The sequence below is a fragment of the Gorilla gorilla genome, chromosome 6 (genome assembly GCF_029281585.2).
Source record: "Gorilla gorilla gorilla isolate KB3781 chromosome 6, NHGRI_mGorGor1-v2.1_pri, whole genome shotgun sequence".
Lineage (NCBI taxonomy): Eukaryota > Metazoa > Chordata > Mammalia > Primates > Hominidae > Gorilla > Gorilla gorilla.
In genome coordinates, this window is record NC_073230.2 from 116200226 (window position 1) to 116220818 (window position 20593).

At 35.0% G+C, this 20593-nt stretch overlaps 1 protein-coding gene across 1 annotated transcript in view; it reads right to left on the reverse strand.

Moving 5' to 3' along the window:
• The window catches only part of COG5 (component of oligomeric golgi complex 5), a 372787-nt gene that overhangs the window by 48269 nt on the left and 303925 nt on the right, over window positions 1-20593 (reverse strand). The window contains exons 15-16 of the mRNA XM_019030869.3: window positions 8500-8610; window positions 6946-7008 (exon numbers count right to left, since the gene is read on the reverse strand). Of these exons, the coding sequence (XP_018886414.1) occupies window positions 6946-7008; window positions 8500-8610 (174 nt within the window). The remainder of the gene's footprint in view (window positions 1-6945; window positions 7009-8499; window positions 8611-20593) is intronic.

The window sequence follows — 20593 nt, forward strand, 5'->3', positions numbered from 1 at the left end:
GAGAATAGTTAAAACGTTATGCATGTTGAGTAACCCAAAATCCAAAATCTGAAAACGTCCAGTGAGCACCTTCGAGCGTCATGTTGACACTCAAAAAGTTTCGGATTCCCAAGCATAGGAGTTTGGGAAAGCTGAGGCACTTGGGAAACCACAAGACATTCAGCATATATGGAGTATAAGTGCCTGGAAGAGACAGAGGCAGCAAGAGGTGTACTTTGTATAGGTTACTAAGAAGTTAGGAATTTATCCTAAAGGTACCAGGAAAACAATGATGGGTTTTAAGCAATAGACAAAATGTGGTTAATGATTTGGATTTAGGAAAAACCATGTTGGAGAGTAAACTGGATAAATTAGACTACAAAAAGGAGTACAACTATAAGGCCACAGCAGTGGTACAGAGCTGCTGGAGAGTGAGAGAGGGAGCTTGAAAAGGAGAGAGCCAGAGAAGACCGCCTAATTTTATGTTTAAACTCGGCACGAGTCTTCAGCTAACTATCAATAATGCATGTGCAGAGCAAACTAAATGTGGCTTGCAATTGAGGCTTAAAGAAGTGAACTGATTGAGGTGTGGCCAACTGAAGGTATGACAGTACACAGTTTGAGTATAACCAAGCTAATTGCCTGTAAAGCAAAATCACCAACATGCTTATAAAAAAATGTAAAAAAAAAAAAAATCCTGTTTCTACACAACATAACATTCACAGTGTTCAGGATTTATTCAAAATTACTACACATATAAAATGCTAGGAAATTTTATCAATTCTCAAGGGAAAAGACAATCAAGAGATGCTTAACCCTGAGATGAACCAGACTCTAGAATTATCAGGCAAGAACCTCAATGAGGCAAGGAAAAATATGCACACAATAAATGAAATAATAGGAAATCTCAGTAGAGTGAATGAAAATGTAAAAAAAAAAAGTTATATTTAAACTTAAAAATTATAGTAGCTGAAATTGTAAAATTGACTGGATAGGCTTAGTAGAAGAATTATAAGTAGAGATGACCGAGGAAAGAGTCAATGAACCTGAAGACAGAATTAATAGAAATCTCTCTGGAGAAGAGAAAAAAATACTAAAAAATAATTAAACCTAAGAAACAACTGCAAAATGTCTAATATACTGGTAACTGGAGTCCTGTAAGAAAAGAAAATAATGGGGCAGAGAGAGAATGAGGCAGCAAAACTACTTGGGGGGGAAAAAGGCCTCACGCTTCTCAAAATAATGAAAAGCATGAATTTACAGATTCAGGAAAATCAGCAGATCCCAAACAGGATAATTTTGATGAGAACTATGCCTAGGCACATCATAAACTGCTGAAAACCAAAGATAAACAGAAAATCTTGAAACTAGCCAAAAAAAAAAAAGATTACATACAAGGGGACTAATTTTAATAAGTAATGTCTTCTTATCAGAAAGCATGGAGGCCAGAAAACAGTGGAACATATTTTAAGTGCTAAGAGAAAAACATCTTTCAAATCCATATTTCTATTTTCTGTATAAATATCCTTCAAAGATGAAAGTGAAATACATTTCCGGCAAAAGAAAATTAGGAGTGTTCTTTGCCATCACACTCACATGATAAAATTTAATTTAAGCTCATCAGATTTTAAATGATGATTTAAAATAATCATTAAAAATCATCATTTGGCTGCTCTGCCTATGAAGTATCCATTCTTTTGTTTCTTTTCTTAATAAACTTGCTTTTACTTAAAAAAAGGTAAAACCATCAACATTTAATTCTGTTATCAGAATTAAATTAGAAATCAGTAACAAGATATATGCAGAACCCAAAAGTAATTAGAAATTTTAAAAACACATTTCTAAATAATCCATGACTCAGATAAGAAATCACAAAGGAAATTAGAAAAATATTTCAAACTGAATGAAGATACAAGTATAACACAGAAAAATTGCAGTGCTTAGTGGAAAATTTACAACGTTAAATGTTTATTTGTGGGGAAAATGGTCTAAAATCAATGATGTAAAGTCTCAAATAAATCTTAAAAAATAGCAAAGAAAACTCACAAATCCAAAGATAAACAGAAAGTATTGAAACTAGCAAAAAGTAGAAAATAAAAAAAGATAAAAACACAAATCATTGAAACAGAAAACATAGAAAACTAGTAAAGTTAAAAGTTGTTTCACTGAAAAAATTAACACAGTTGCTAAACTCCTAGCTAGATTGATCGAGAAAAAAACAGGAAGAGAACACAAATCAACAATATCAAAAATGAAAAAGAGGTTATTCTTATAGGTCCTAAAGACATCAAAAAGATAGTTAAGTGAGCTCAGCACAGTGGTTTATCCCTGTAGTCCCAGCCACTTCAAAGGCTCAAGCAGAAGGATGCCTTGAGCCCAGGAGTTCAAGGCTGTAGCACGCCATAATCGTGCCAGTGAATAGCCATTGCACTCCAGCCTGGGCAGCACAGTGGAACCCTGTCTTTAAACAAACCAACCACAAAAGGATAGTAAGTATTACATAGATTATTCTGACAAATTAGATAACTAAGATGAGTAGACAAATACCTTCAACGTCACAAAGTATCAAAGCTCATTCAAGAAGAATAGATAACACAAATAGCCCTTTCTCTATTAAATGAATTAATGTGTAGTTATAAGCCTTTCTACAGAGAAAACTACAGACCCAGATGGCTTCACTGGTGAATTCTACTTAACACTTGAGGAAAAAAAACAAAAACAAAAACAAATTCTACACAAACTCTTCTAGGAAACAGAAGAGGAGGAAACACTTTCAAACTCATTTAGTGAAGCCAGTATTAACTTGCTACCAAAACCAAATAAAGACATAGAAAATTTTATGACAATATTCCTTATGAATATAGATGTAAGTAAGCATCCTTAACAAAAATTAAGTAAATCAGTATCCAGGAATACATAAAAGGATACATTAAGTATCCAGGAATACATAAAAAGGGTAATACATCATGACTAAGGTTGGTTTGATATTTGAAAATAAATTACTATAATATACTTCATTAGCAGAATAAAAGAGTAGAGCCATATGATTATTTCAATAGATGCAGAAAAAGCTATTTAATGAAACTCAACACCATTTATAATAAAAAATAGAAAACTAAGAATAGAAGGGAACTTGTTTAGTCTGACAAAGGCCTTCTATCAAAAACCTACAGCTAACATTATTATATCATTAACCTATAGCTAATACTACACTTACAATAGTAAAGTACTGAATGCTTTACCCCCAGGTCAGAAACAAGTAAATGAGGTCCATTCTTACCAGTTCTATTCAACACTGTACTGCAGATCCTGGACAGTGAAACAAGGCATGGAAAAACAGGCATAAAGATCAGAAAGTAAGAAATAAAAATCCCTATTTGCATAAGATATGGCGGTTTACACAGAAAACTTTATTGCTGGGTGAGGTTTCCCACTTAGGAAAAATATGAAATAGGAAGAGAAGAGAGCATCTCGGGGAATGCCTTCATTTCAAGGATGGGTAGAAACTAACAACTAACAAGGAAACTGAGAAAGGAGATTAGATTATATTTCCTATGCTCTTTACAAAGCAGGGAAATATGTTATACATTTTAAAAAGATTTACCTAAAATAGTTAAAATTACAAAAATATTGGAGCCTCAGCAATCTGGAATATTCCTTTATATAGAACATCAAACCCACACAAAAAGGGAGAAAGAAGCATTGCCATATATAAATTTGGCAATGTAATCACTATCTGCACAAGACAAATCTCAGTAAAAAATGGATCAGAATTACTGGACCAAGGGGTTTAAATGGTACTTATATAGCTATGGTGGTTATAATGAAATAACTCTAAATGTATACTCAATATTAATTATGTCATTCATAACATATTAGACAATGTTTAGAATATGTGATGATGGAGACTCTGCATCTGCTCTCCACCCAACCCCTGCTCTGCTCGCTCTCCAACTTCAGTCCTGCTCCCTTACTCTCACTCACTCTGCTCCAGCCACTCTGGCCTCCTGGCTGTTCTGTGACTATTACAAGCCTGTCCAATTCAGGTCTCTATTCCTGGAACACTTGCCCCAGATGGCTGCTTGGCTCACTCCTTCAGTTCCTTCAGATTTTTGCCAAAATGTCTCTTGATTGGAGAGGCCTATATAAAATAGCACTTTCCTTCCATCCCCATTCTCTATCCTTTACTGTGCTCTATTTTTCATCATAGCGCTTATCATCACTGGGCTCCTCACTACAATAAAAGCTCTACATGGGAAAGGACTTTATTTGTGACTTTCACTGTGTATCACTAATACCTGGCATATGACAGACAATAAATATTTTTGAATAAATGAAAAAAAAGAATACGTAATGATGAACCCCAAGCCTAAAATAACATTTAATTTTGGATAAAATTTCAAGGTAGAGAAGAAAGGACTGTTATATGTCTATATCTATATTTTTCAGTAAGTTAAAAAGTATGTTTAATATCTTCTCTATCAAATAAAATCAAGCAGATTTCTGGTTTGGGCTGCAGGCATTTATACATCGTAACTCTCTACCTTGAATTCAAAGTGACTTATTAAATTTCCAACAATTTTATGAAATCCAACATTCCTTTTTATTCTAAGTCAGGTTTTTTTTTTTACTTTTTACTTAATAAGTCATAACAGTTTTTTATAAGACTTAAATAGCAAAGTTAAAACTTTCACTGAGTGTATTAACATGAGCAATGAAGTCTCTAACTGATGAGGCCACTGCAGGAGGGCCTTGTACTTATTGCTAGTCTTCTGTTATCGAGTTCAAAAAGGCAAAATTGGTATGCCTTAGCAAAGTACAGACCCAGCTACACACAGCACTGGTCCTGGTAAGCAAACCTCAGAGTCACGGCTGCAGCCCAAGATTAGGGCAATTTTCCCTGCACTGACTCCAGCTAATATATTAAAAGAATAATCTTTGTTGTCTGTTAAAAATAAAGATTCAGAGAAACTACCCTATACTGAAATACAGTCTATGAGTAATTTCTATTTTTAACTCTCCAAGTGATTTTTATCATCAAAGTGAAGGCACTCTGTCTTAATCCAGAGAATGGACCTTCTGAAACTGTGGGTTGTGTCTGACCACTAGAGGTCAAAAAAATCAATTCAGTGGGTCAGTATCGTAATGTTTTAAAAAGTAATAGACTAGCATAGAAAATATTAGAATGCGTACACAAAATAAGGATAAGTATTACTTTGTGAAACTTCTGTATCAACTATGTGTATAGAAGTACACTTTATGCAATTACATATGTATGTATATATTTATAAATGCTTATTATGTATGAGGGCACAAAGTAAAATGTACTTATTTTGGGTAGTTATCAAAAAAATGTTTGATAGTTACTGCTAGAAGAAAAAAATGTGGAATTATAGAAAAGTATCCATTCCCTGTCTGGAACCAAGAATGTTAAGACTTTAAGATTTGTCATATTGACCTGATTTTATGATCATCGATACATATGCCAACCTTACTAAAAACAATTATTTTGTTATGGAAAAATATTTTAAAGCACATTAGGGGGAAAAAGGGATATAGAGAAAACATACAAGTATACTTCTAATACACTGGGGAAAAATAGACTGTCTCCTTCTCTTACCCTCAATGAATCAAATCCATTCATATATGAATTTAGTGTCCTTACATTTTGGTGCCTGTTAAATCCTCATTCCCTGTAAATTCTAAAGCATTTGACTTTAGAAGCTCCCTTCCCCTTTAGGATTTGTGACACAGTATTCTCCTAATTTTCTTCCTTCTTCTGATTGTTCTTTCCCTGTTTCCTCTTTTCTCTAAATATGTGTTTATCCATAGGATTTACTTGTAGACTTTCATCTCAATTTTAAAACTCTCCCTTAGAGATGTAAATCCAATCTAATAGTTGAAATTTATTACTCTTGTGTAGGTTTATTGTACCATTTTATAGATGCAGAAACTGAGGCAAGAGAGAGCTTATTTACTTGTTTGAGGTCATATAGCTGGTTAAATTGCTGAGATAGGATTCATATACAGGTAGTTTGGCTCCAAAGTCTATGCTTTATGGCCTTAGTTACTTACTCGCCAAGTACTAAATAAATATTTAGCAAATAAAGGAAAGATGGTGGCAAGGTGTAGTAGACATAACTCTTTAGAGTTAATGAGGTCTGCATTTACCAGCGATATGACCTTGAGCAAGATATTATTTCTAAGATATATAAAGTGGGAATACAAATACATAACTTGAAGGGTTGTAGTAATATTTCAAAATGTGCCTCTCTAGTACTCTTGATAATATGCTTGTTTTTAAAAGAGATACTGTCAACTACATATGGCTCTGAATCTCATACCATTATTTTTTATGCAATTTCCTAAATAATAGAAAGGGGGTATAGTTATGTTTGTATAGAAAAAATGAGAATATATTCTGGTTTTATCCCTCAGTTTAAAGTAGGGTTTCTCAACCTTGGCATTACTGACATTTTGGACTGCGAAATTCTGTTATGAGAGAGGGGTGGGCATTGTCCTATGCACTGCAAGATGTTCAGCAAAATCCTTGGCCTCTACTCACTAGATGCCAGTAGCATCTCTACCTTGTCATGACAATCCAGAATGTCTCCAGATGCTGTCAAATGTCACCTGGGGACAAAATGATTCTGCTGGAGAACCACTGCTTTACTGGAATAATACTGGGTTGTACTGCCATTAGATAAATACACGTAAGACTTTTGCTTCTATGTACACAACTGTCATAAGTAGAACACAATCTGTAGACACCAAAAGGGTCTATTTTTAAATTCTAGAAAACATAAACACACTTGTTATCTATTCTCTTTAGGATAATTATCAACATGCTACTTTTGTATATATAGAGGATTCTGAATTATTATAAAATGTGACATTGCCCACTCAGCAAAACAAATAATCCTAAAACCACTTTGATCTATAGAGTCAAAGATTAAATTCTTTTACCTTTAGAGCTGAAATTATAGTTTGCTCAGCTGCCAGTGGGAATGAGCTCTGACTGGAAACAACCTAGAACAAGGTTTTGATCCAGTTATAGTTTTGCTTAAGTCTATTTCTGTAAATACTAATTTTGATCATAGCATAATAAAGCTGTTTCCACAAAGTATATAAACAATATTATCATTGCTTTACAGTAATATCTTATACATGATTTTAAAAATCAGTATTTATTAAGATAGGTTGAAAAATAATTTTGTGTATAAAGCAAACACATACTTCAAATAACATTAATAAATACTAAGAGCTAGGTTTCCTTTATTCATGTTACATAGGTTTTAATTATAAAGTTTTAACTTGAAAAGGTCAGAATAAAGCCATATTTACTCATTTCTTTCACTCGTGTCTTTAGGCTGACTCTGATTTCCAACAAGTCTTTAAAATAAAAATGTCAGCATTTCAATTTTTACAAATCAATGCAAACATCATGAAAATTTTGAAAATATCAATAAAGACATTTAAAGCAGGCTTTAATGCTTTAATGCTTTAAACACAATCTTTCCTTGCTTGTGGTGCTTTGGAGTAATGATTAAAGAAAATGGAAAATACATCATTTAGTGTTTTTTAATAATTTTTACCCTTCTGAGATTTACCTGTTAATAACTCTTTAACATGTATTTTGTTTAGTGTGTAAAATACACGTTTTTAGAAACCGCTAATTGATAAAAGGACTTGTTAAAATCTTTAAATAAGTGAGTAATAGTCACTTAGAATTATTCTAAAACACAATCTAGTATATTAAAGCTCATACTATAAGTCAAGTTTTCAAGAACATCATTTAACCATTAGCTTTCTTCAGGTCTCCTAAATTATTATCTTCCTGTTTATAAAATATTTCAAAAATGACCTATAGAGAATAATTAAGCACAAGCTACTCCAGAGTCACAGATGGACTTGAAAGTGTTGCTTTTTTAGTAATTAACAATACAGTTCACCTTAGACATAATATATGAAGACAAACAAGGTTCAGCCATTTCTTTTAAATTTCTGGTAGAAAAATAGCAAAATGAATACATGTTATCTATGTGTAAGCAGTCATCAGTGATTATATCATAAAAATTCAGTTTTGAATACAGCTCCTCCCTGACTTTTTAATGCAAAGATATTAATAGAACATTTTTGACATGTTGGAAGGCTTCAGCATTCTTATTCTGTCATTAGCTTTGCTATAATTTACTACCATCCACAGTGTATCAAATTACATGTTTCAATAAGTATGAAATATGTATGATTTGTCCTCCAATAATTTGCTCAATAAACTTAATTAACTTGAGGAGCTATATAGTTCATGTGTTTTAAACTGAATGTACAAACAAAAAGTCATACAAACAATGAAGGCCAGAATCAAAGACTGTTTAAAAGAGTTAACTCCTTAGTTTATTTTATAATCATCACATTTTCATTGTATTCTTTTCCAAAGTACTAAATAACAATTTGTAAACTGTCCAAATTTGAGGCAAGAAGAATTTAAAATTAAGTAAAAAAAATTAATAAAATAGTTACCTTTGTTACTGATTGGTGCAACTTATACAATGAATTCACTACTGCCACATTTCTTCTCTGTCCTTCAGTAAGAGGCCCAATCACCTGACTTGCATCTCCTTGTGTGGAGAGCTGTAAGAATTCAATATCAAAAGAATGTGTCAGAATGATAATTCTCTCTCTCTCTCTCTCTCACACACACACACACACACACACACACACACACACACACACACACACATTCTTTAACCGGGGAGAAGTTCATGCCCCTCTGACAAAGAGAATGTTAACTGGAAATATTCAGGTCAAGTTAAAGCTTTGGACTTGAGGTAAAGCCAGCAATCTGTGTAGAGAAAACACCATGGATGTGGAAGCACAATTGGTCTTGCACAGGAAGAACAGCTCCATTTATACTTCACAGCTGATGGACTCTTGAGGCAGGTGTGACCCAAATGCCCCATGTGTGCTATTATTTTGATATAATAACATAGTAATCCTAAGAAATACCTTCCGGCAACTGCCAATTGGGCTCTTTCTATTCAAATGCTCAGAAATAAGCCCGCAAAAAAAGGGAGGAGGAAAGGAGAGAAGAGAGAGACGGGAAGGAGGGGGAAAGGGGATGGCTAGACAGAGAAATAAATAAAAATAAACCTACTTCCCATGTATATTTGACAGGCATCCTAATACGCTAATGAAATGAATTGTGCAAAGAAGGTATTACTATGATTTTTTATAGATTTAAAAAAAGCCCAAAATTATACTGTGTATAGATGATCAGTAGAAGTGGTATTAAAAACTTTCTACACTTGACCTTTAATTTACTTCTAAATTCATGAGTTTTAGGGAAACGGACATGGAATACTTTATTGAGTTAATCTCTTAACTGTCATGGTTCAAATTTAAGAAAAAAAATATCAACCATTCTCATATTGATCAGATTTTAATCCAATCCTTTATAACAATTATTATTTAAAGATAAATTAAACTTGATCAGGACATAGAAAGTATAACCAGGTTAAACAACTCCAATTTATTTTGACTTTCCTCATGGACTTAGATAATCACAATTGCAATCAAGCTGTGTTCTAAGGTGGTGGCCTGAAAATATATTTAATTTCCTGTAGAACTATGTTAAAAAGATAATGCTTAAGCACTTAGAAGAGCCCACAAAATCCAACTTAATCAATAACGTGGTGAACTAATACTAACAGAAGCTCTGATCTCCCAAGAGAAAGCAAATGATGGGCTCTGTGCCAAGGTGAGGAGGTGGAGAGGCTCCTGAATAAGGCACTCTGGAAGTGTAAGTGGCCATGGTGAGTGGCATCAGTGGGTATGGCAGACTCGGGGCAGGGGGGGTCAAATGCTAAACATACATCTGACTATAACGGGCATTTAAAAGTTACAAGCTCTAGGTGTACAATTTTAAAAATCCAATCTCTCTTACTTCTCTTGAGATTCTCTCCAATTAATTTTGAAGAACAAAGAAATGGGAAACGGGAAGAATTTTTATGTTATTTTATTTCAATTTGTTTTGTGTGTTCAGTATTTAATGAGGAGATATGCTTGCTGCTAGAAAAGGGTGGAGATCCTTTATTATTGAGGACTGATCATATTTTGGGGGTTTCAAAGTATAGACAGGTCCAAGTCACACCCACTAGGATGCTATAATGAGGAAGACAGGTAATAACAAATGCTGGCTAGGATGTAGAAAAACTGAACCCTCATACATTGCTGGTGGGAATGTAAAATTGGAGGAGCTGCTTGGAAACAATCTGGTCTTTCCTCAAAGGTAGATACAGAGTGACCATGTGACACAGCAGTTCAACTCCTAGTGATACATATATATATATGAGAAATAAAAACATATGTTTATACAAAAATCTGTACACAAATATTCATAGCAGCATTTATTCATAATAATAACAAAATAGACACAATGCAAATGTCAACCAACTGACAAATAAAATGTAGAATATCCATGCAATGGAACATTACTTAGCAACACAAAGAAATAAAGTTCTGATACATACTACAACATAGGTGAATTCTGAAAACATTATTCTACGTGAAAAAACCAACCACAAAAGCCACATATTAAATGGTTACATTTATATGAAATATCCAGATTAGGCAAATCTACATGGGCAAAAGTAGATTGGAAATTGCAGTGGGGCAGTGGGGTATATGAGGAGTGAGTGCTAACTGGTATGAAGTTGCTTATTAGGGTGATGAAATGTTTTAAAATTGACTGTGAATATACTAAAAACCACTGACTTGTACACTTTAATGGGTGAGTTATGTGACATGTGAATTATATCTTAATAAAACTGTTTTTTAAGAAAGCATAGAAAAAATCCCAGGATTCCAAGGTTATCAACTGATGCTCTGTGAACCTTGTGAAAATGAAGGCTAAGAGAAGATGACTTAAGTTCAAAAGACCTACAAAGCTACATAAAAAAATTTATAGTTTTGGGTACAAAATGTTATTGATATAAAAGAACTAAAAGTGAAACGTCATCATGCCAAAAACAAAGAACAAAATAAAAATATGAAAGTGAAAAAATGTAAGTCTCCAAAAGACTGGAGATGTAAATAATCTGCTGCTTATCCTGATTTTACCGCCCAGAATATAATCAGTCCAAGTCCAATACTTAGCTAAGTGGATGACCTTGTGTTTCTCTCCAACACCACTCTTGTCATAGTTTTTTGTTTTTGTTTTTGTTTTTTTTTTTTTTTTAGGAAATATAGTCTCCCCTCAGTATACAATGAGGATTGGTTCCAGGACCGTAACACCCACCCGTCACCTAAATCCATGCATATTCAAGTCCCAGGGTGGGCCCTGAGGAACCCGCGTACAGGAAAATTTGGCTCTCTATATATGCAGGTTTTATATCCTGTGAATAGGGTATTTTTCATCTGCCTTTGGTTGAAAAATATCTGTGTATAAGTGGACCTATGCAACTGTAATCTCAAATTTAAAGAAAGTTACAAAAATAAAAACAGTACAAGGAATACTGTATGTTCTCTATCTGGATTTACTGATGTTACATTTTATCCTGTTTGCTTTATCATTTGTATTCTCTCTCTCTCTCACATACAGGAACGTGCATAATTTGTTTTCTGAATTATACATACATTATGGCCCTTTACCCCTAAATATTTCAATGTGTGTATTTCCTAATAAGGATATTTTCTTACAAAACCACAGTTGTTATCAACTTCACAGATTTACATTGATGAAATACTTTTATCTGGAATCAGCCATGTCTCCAAATAGTTCTGGTTCCTTTTAGTGGAAAATGGAATTAGAGACAAAGATCTGGGCACTAGGTTTGCTCATTGCTGTTGACCCTGCAATACTTCTTGATTAAATCAATATTCAAATAGATGATCCTTCCAATACAATGGGCTCTTGATTCCTTGTCCTCTTCTCCTTCAACAATCTTACTGTTCACTCCAACTCATTTATCTTCTTCCATGGTCACACTCTATAATCTTGCCATTATAATGACTGAACTCTCTCTTGAATCTGAGTTCAAGTATGCTACTCTCAGGCTGCCATTTCAAATCTTTCCCTTTGATTTTACTTATTTTAAATTTTAATTTCTGTGAGTACACAGTAGGTAGATATATTTATGCTTCTCTTTGATTTTTTTTTTTTTAAAGATAGGCTCTCTGTCACCCAAACTGGAGGACAGTGGCATGTTCTTGGCTCACTGCAACCTTCACCTACTGGGTTCAAGTGATTCTTGTGCCTCAGCCTCCTGGGTAGCTGGGATTACAGTCACGTGTCACCATGCCTGGCTAATTTTTGTATTTTTAGTAGAGATGGGGTCTTGCCATGTTAGCTAGGCTGGTCTTGAACTCCTGGCCTCAAGTGATCCACCTACCTCAGACTCCCAACATGCTGGGATTACAGGCACGAGCCACCGCACCGGCCGTCCCTTTGATTCTAATTCCAATAATTCAGTAACCCCTTGAGACCTCCCAAATGTACCACCTTCTCATTCTATCTCACAGGAGTCCCTGATACCCATTTCTTTATTTCCTTCCTTTCTGGATTAGATTACGTGATTCATTAAAATCAATTTCAGCAGTGAGTGATATCTTTTCAGCAGTGAGTGGTATCTTGAGAGGAAATGGGATCCAGTGCAACTGTGGAGATACTGGCTTTAAACTGGGGCCTGGAGAGTTCATTAGTTTTCAGAGAGCAAGCGGGGCAGGGTATTAAGAATACATATATTCATGGTCACTTAGGAAAATTCTAGTCCTGGGTGAAACCAAATCAATGCCTGAGTGTGAGAAGCTGAATGAGCTTCTCACTGGTTGGACTTTAAATCTATGATCACTAAACCAAGGTGGGTTCTTGGCGTTGCCTGTCAATACTGTTAAATATCCCATTCATGCTCCTAAGCCCCTAGGAGATTGTTCCTCACCTTCTCCTCATTTCTCTAATCTCCGACACCTCCTTCCCTCCTCCTTATTCTCAGTTGATGACTTTGCTGTATATTTCCCTGAAAAAATAGCAGCAATCAGAAAACTCCTGTTCCCAGAATGTCTGCCGTCCCTACCACTTGCTAGCTGAGTGACTTGTAGCTTCAATTTCTTAATCTGTAACATGGAACTAATAATACAGTTTATACCAAAGTATGCTATGTAAACTTTAAAATGCCTTAAAAATGGTAATACCACATATTTCTATCTCCAGACAATTCTATGTCTTATTCATATTTTCTTTTCACTTTTCCTTTGCTTGGTTCCTTCCCCCAACCTCTAGTCTATCTCAGTACTGGCTAGGGACCAAAGGAACAGATTAGCATTTAGGAATGAGAACAAAATGCTAGTGAAGCTGCCTGGAGTTACAGAGTAGGTTTTGCTCCATTTGGGTTGTGGTAACAAAGCATCTTGTATAAAGTAGGCACCTCAACTACTTCATAATCCTCCACCCATCTTCAGCCACTTTAACCTTTACTATCTCAAGCCATTTCCTGTAAGCTCCTTAAAATTGGCATCACTAATTCATGTCCATGTTCAGCAAGGCGTCTCAAAGTAGAAGATGCTTATTACATATGGTTGTTTTTTCAAAGCCTATCTTATTTGAGATGAATAAAATTGTACCAAGGTGCAAAAATACAGCTTTGGCTGTAAAGCACTGAGAATGAGGGAACTAGAAAAGTGGGAGCAATAAGAGATTCAACATTGTAAAACAGGAGAAATGTACATACTGGTTAATCATGTTACACTATTCCAGTACAATCTGGAAAGATGTTAGAAACAAGAAGAGTTGCATTTGAGTTTATTTGTAAAACACACACACAAATACACACACACACGTACACACACAAGGAATGAGAGGGAATCCAAATGCTAAACAAATCCTTAAATAAAAATTAAAATAATTCTTATGTGCAAATGACAAGATACACTATTTTTTAAAATTTAATTATCTGAACAAAATATTCTTCAGAAATTCTAATTCTGTACATCTGCTCATTAGGAACAGCATGTGAATTCAATGTGTGAGAAACAACTGATTAGATAATTGAAACAATAAACTACATAGTTATAATAACATGAAGAATGTTTTTATATAACTGTTAATCTGCAGATGAAATGACCAAAATCTCCCTAATCATCATGCCTGAGGACTAAAAGTAAAAGAAATAAAACTGACAATTCAAGCAATGAGATGGATGACAACTTTAAGTTTCTATTAAGAAAATCTAAGAATTATTTGTGGGGAGTTATAAAGTTGATGGCTCTGAAAAATGTCTAAAAAGAACAAAATAATATATTATAGATTACTTATAAATTACAAAAGGGTAAGTAAGTTACTTTCCAGATACTATGGAAACACTTCTAGTGGTCTATTTATGCCCACTCCCATGCATATAGAAGACATCAATAATCAATTGTGGCCCTGTTATGGTCTCTCAACATTGCACTCCAGGCAGTGACTACAAATCTCTAAGACTTGACCCAGGGCATAAAATCTATTAGCAATTCCTGATCTACATCACATCAGTTTTTTAGATATACAGTTCAGTGATCCTCTAGTCACGAGATACTAAGGAGCAATATATTCCAAGAGCCTCAAAATTGCCATACCCTTATATATGTAAGAAAATGTTGTAAGAAATATATTGTAAAAAAATTCCAGACAATGGAGCGGGCCACGGTGGCTCTTACCTGTAATCCTAGCCCTTTGGAGACTGAGGCAGGAGGATCGCTTGAGCCCAGGAGTTTGAGACCAGCCTGGGTAACATGGCAAAACCCCATCTCTACAAAAAATACAAAAATTAGCCAGGTGTGGTGGTATGCACCTGTAGGTCCCAGCTACTTGCGAGGCTAAGGTGTGAGGATGCTGTGAGCCCAGGAGGTGGAGATTGCAGTGAGTTAAGATCACACCACTGCACTCCAGCCCGAGTGACAGATCCAGATCCTGTCTCAAAACAACAACAAAAACCAAAAACGAACCCCAGAAAATGTATCATAAGAAAATAATACAGAAAAGTTTATACACAAAGATTATATTTATAAAACTGAGAAATCATAAAACCCTACATGTTTAAGAATAAGGGAATGGCTGGGTCTATTAGGCAATTCACATGATGGAACAAACAATGAAAGTAGCTAAAGTTATACTGTTAACTGTAAAAAAAGAAAGCAGATATGTCTATGTAGCAGTTTGCTTTCACAAAAAGACTGGAAAAAAAAAGCAAAAATGTAAAGAAATAGTATGAAGCATTACATAAAGAGGAAGATTAGTAAAATACTAGTAAAAGGCACTGTGGAATTCCATAAAGTATCTAAAAGGTTTACTTGTAGAATACACTTAGAAATTGTTATACAATATAATTTCATAAATTATAAACATTAAAAGGATACAATCTCTACCTCTGAAAGATTTAAGATAATACGACAAGATAAACTGCTTTGGTTATTGCTTACTTGACCAAAGGAAGGATTTGGGGAAAGATAATCTCATCAAGGTACTTTTTAATCTACTGATCTGTGACACAGACAAAAATAATTAATTTTTATTTTATTTTTTGAGACAGGGTCTCCCTCTGTCACGCAGGCTGAAGTGCAGTGGCATGATCATGATTCACTGCAGCCTCGACCTCCTGATCAAGTGATCCTCCCATCTCAGCTTCCTGAGTAGCTGGGACCACAGGCATATACCACCATGGCCAGCTAATTTTTTAATTTTCTGTAGAGACAGGGTGCACTTTTTGCCCTCACTGGTCTCAAACTCTTGGGCTTAAGAAGTCACCTTTGGGATCTTCCAAAGATCACAGGTGTGAGCCACTGCACTCAGCCTTAATTTTTATTCATGTTTATTTTTCAAATGCTTTTATCATAGACTACCTGGTTCAGATTAAGGAATGTAAGAGTTATGATTAAATATCACTTAGTTTATTATAACACGTCAATTATCCTACAAAAATGTAAAATTATATGTTTAAATATGTATGTGCCCACAATTAAATTATCAAAGATCCTTCAGGCTAAATATAGTTTGTATAGGCTGGGCATGGTGGCTCATGCCTGTAATCCCAGCACTTTAGGAGGCCGAAGTGGGAGGATCGCTTGAGCTCAGGAGTTTGAGACCAACCTGAGCAACATAGTGAGACCCTGTCTCTACAAAAAATGAAAAAATTAGCTGGGCATAGTGGTTCTTGCCTATGGTCCCAGGTCCTCAGGAGGCTGAGGCAGGATTTTTTGACCCCAGGAGGTCAAGGCTGCAGTGAGCTGTGACTATATCATTGCACTCCAGCCTGGGTGACAGACCCTGTCTCCAAATAATAATAATAACAATAACAATAATAATACACACACACATGTGTGTGAGAGAGTTTGTAACACATTAGAAATTATACTTTATGTGGAATCCAGGGTTAGGGTATGTTTTTGAAAATGTATAGTAAAGGACAAATCTGTAGGTTTACACAGCAATTTGTCACTTTCCCAGCACATCAATCTAACTAAATTTTGATAATAAATGAAACTAATTTTCTTGAGTGCTAAAACTATCAGAAAGTATTTTCAAGAAAATATTCTCACAGCGTATGCCATACTTTTCTGGTTTCATAAATAAGATACACAGAACATGTACCTGAAGAAGGCAAATTCTACTTAGGTTAACCATTATAAATGTTCACAAGTGTTTGAGCAGTGTTTTTATGCTGTTACATCTCTTCTCTGCTTTTAGTGACTTCATCCAAGCTTAGCAAGGTATATATAGCTGCATTCCCCTTCATTCATTAAACAAACTTAGATTACTACCTCTTTTGATATTTGGTGTTTCCTATTCTTCTTTAAGTTTTGGTGATTTTACGAGTCCTTCCTAGGTTGTAAACTTTCTTGTTTAATAACTCGTAGGAATACGAGTTATTCCTAGGGTGTAAACTTTCTCTTTTTTGATCTTTTTTTGATACTCTTCCCTCATCTTGGTCTAACTTGCTTTGAAGTGGGAAACCAGAGGACTAACCATGTTAAAGCCGGGAGACTTTCCTATGAGTTATGTGTGTGTGCTTTAGTATATGGACACTGTAACATCAATTCTAGCAGTTCAGAGAATGATTTCGTTGCCTTCTTGGTTCTTAGTTATCTCCCGAACTGTTAAATTTATCAAATATTTGACAACTTAATTTTAAAAAGAGGTTTTTTACTAGCTATTTACAAAATAAAGACAGGTATAATTGAACCATAGAACAGACTCAGTGGTAATGTTGTATCTTAACATCAGGCTAAATCTTCACACAAATCTGTTATTAAAGAGATGACAGCTTGAGATGGGATACAGTTTGAACAGTTAATATATACCCAAAAAGTAAGACACAAAATCATGTCTTGTTTATGCATGAGAGATGAGCATGAACAACACACAGGAATAAAATACAGCTTTGTAACTCAAAACTCTGTTGCTCAAATACCACCAATTCCTACCACACAAAGCCCCTTTCTCAACCTAACTTTCTCATTAACCTCTAGATTTCCCATGCTCCTGTCAAAATCTCCACCTGGCAATACAGGGGATAAGAAACGCAAACACAATTTGCTAAGAATGAATCATCTAATCAAATCTATTATCCTAAGAGCTTTTATTTTTCCTGAAAGGGTCTTAAGCTTTTGAACAGCAGACAGAATTTCTACCAACCCATGACCTAAACACTGGCCTTGTTAATTAAATTTAGAGTCATAAGTCTGCATATTTTTAATTATTTGAAAAAGAAAGAACTGTTCACTTTCAGGTATGCTGAGCTTTTCCCACTTTCCAATAATGAATACTGTTAAGTAATTTATTAACAACTTAAACAATCCTTCATATCTACATGAAATGTACAGAATAAGGCTTCTTAGATTTATAGTAATTTGATTATAGTACAAACTAAACTTCAAACTACAGAATTTCAAAAAAGAATGACAGTTTATTACTTTGAGGGATACAGAATAACTAAAATCCCAGCTTCCTAGTATTAAGGCCTAATTAATCAATACAATTTTAAAAAAATAACTGGGGTAACGGCCGGGCATGGTGGCTTACACCTGTAATCCCAGCACTTTGGGAGGTTGAGGTGGGAGGATCGCTTGAGGCCAGGAGTTCAAGACCAGCCTGAACAACATAGTGAGATCCCCACCTCTATTTTTAAAAAAAAATTTAAAAAATGTAATTAAATCTATAATCTTACATGCATTATTACTTTTCGTAGTAAGAAATTCTTTTTGTTGTTTTTTTTGAGATGGAGTTTCGCTCTTGTTGCCCAGGCTGAAGTGCAATGGCACAATCTCGGCTCACCGCAATCTCTGCCTCCCAGGTTCAAGTGATTCTCCTGCCTCAGCCTCCTTAGTAGCTGAGATTACAGGCATGCACCACCACACCTGGCTAATTTTGTAGTTTTAGCACAGACGGGGTTTCTCCATGTTGGTCAGGCTGGTCTCAAACTCCCGAACTCAGGTGATCCGCCTGCCTTGGCCTCCCAAAGTGCAGGGGTTACAGGCGTGAGCCACCGCACCTGGCCTAAGAAATTCTTTATATATAGTCCAACAATAATATTCAGTTCAGCTAAAGTCCTAATAATAAAAAAGTGTATTACTGAACTCCAAGTTAATTAGGTTCTTTCTGTATATTGGTTTTAATATTAATGTTTATAATGTAAAACCAGGAAAAAAGGTTCATTACCTGATTGAAAGCAGGAATTCAGTTTGCAAAACATGGCACTATATTCGTCATTCTATGATTGTGTTTGCCATAAATGGCTATAAGTGTTTGAGAAAGCATCTCAAGAGAAGTAGTTTTAAAGGATATAATTCCAATGTGGCTTGACTGACCCTCTTCCCCACCACAGTCTCTCATTTTGATAGTGGATTTGTCCATTTCTCTCTATAATTCTATCCCCTTGTGCTTTATTAGTCTGAGGCTGTCTTGTAAGGTATATCATAATTCTTTGCCTTCCTGTAAATTGTTCCTTTTCTCAATATGTGACCTTCACAATCCCTAATAATGCTTTTTGACTTAAAGTCTATTCTGTCTAATGTTAATATCATTATGTCAGCATTCTTCTGATTAGTATTTGCCTGAAATATTTTTTCTCCATTCCTTTACTTTCATCCTTTATCTGTCCTTATATTTTAGGTATGTCACACGAAGCTGAATTCAGCCATTGATTCTATGCAAACTGAAAAATGTCAGTGGCCAGTTTAGTATATTTATATTTATTGTGATCAGTGATGTATATGTTGGAATTATTTTACTACCTTATTATAAACTTTCCCTTATTTGTCATGATTCAATTTTTGCTTCTTTTGTTTCTGTATATTTTTCAGCCTTTTACTCAACTGATAGTTTCCTTTTTTACCTTTTTCCATTAACTTAATTCTAAGTTATATATTCTATTTCTATTCTTTCAGTAGTCATAATTAAATTGTTAATATTATATTCAATTTAGGCCTAGCGCGGTGGCTCACGCCTGTAATCCCAGCACTTTGGGAGGCCGAGGCGGGGGGATCACGAGGTCACAAGATTGAGACCATCCTGGCTAACTCGGTGATACCCCGTCTCTACTAAAAATACAAAAAATTAGCCGGGTGTGGTGGCGGACGCCTGTAGTCCCAGCTACTCAGGAGGCTGAGGCAGGAGAATGGCATGAACCTGGCAGGTGGAGCTTGCAGTAAGCCGAGATCGTGCCACTGCACTCCAGCCTGGGCGACAGAGCAAGACTCTGTCTCAAAAAAAAAAAAAAATTATATTCAATTTAAGTGAATATATCTATGGCTTTACAATCCTTCTGAACAATGACATGCATTTTAAAACGCTTTAAAATCCATCACTCTTTCCTCATTTTATACCTTAATATGGACTTGTATTTTAGTTCCATCTTACTTCTATGTTCCATATTAGTCACTATTATTTCTTATTTTATGCAATTAAAGATTAGATTTACCTATATGTTTATCAATGTTTCATGCTTATTATTACTTATTATTACTTCCTGCATTCTAATCCTTCCTTTTTGCATTAGATTTCCTCCTGCATTCAACCATTAAATAGCTTCCCTCTCATTCTGAGTGAAAGCCAAAGCCCTTACTATAGCCTGCTAGAGCTGGCAGGATCTAGGATTAAGGTTACATAGTTTCAAGGATGTCAGACTGGGTCACGAGGAATTCTGGAAAAGCAAGAGCATTTAATCAGTTTTAAGTCTGTCAGTATTCAAGAGTCCACGCTTATAAGCAAGAGGATCTGGTGTTGAAGGTATCACTTTATGGCGGTATAACCAAAGTCCAGAACACACAATGCTTCAGTAATTGCCAGGCTGCTACTGCCTTTTTAGGCACTTGGACTTGCCTCTTCAGTCCCATTCATTGTGATCACTCCCTCTGAATACTAATCAAATTATTCCTTCTTGTAAAATCTTGCATATGGTAAAAATTGAAACAGAACTGAAAGGCATAAAATTTTTCAAAAAGTTCTCTCTCCGGTTCTTAGCAAAGATAGTACTCACACGTGCTTTTTTTTTTTTCTGAGACAGGACTTCCTTCTATTACTCTGGCTGGAGTGCAGTGGCCACGATCTTGGTTCGCTACAGCCTCCACCTTCTGGGCTCAAGTGATC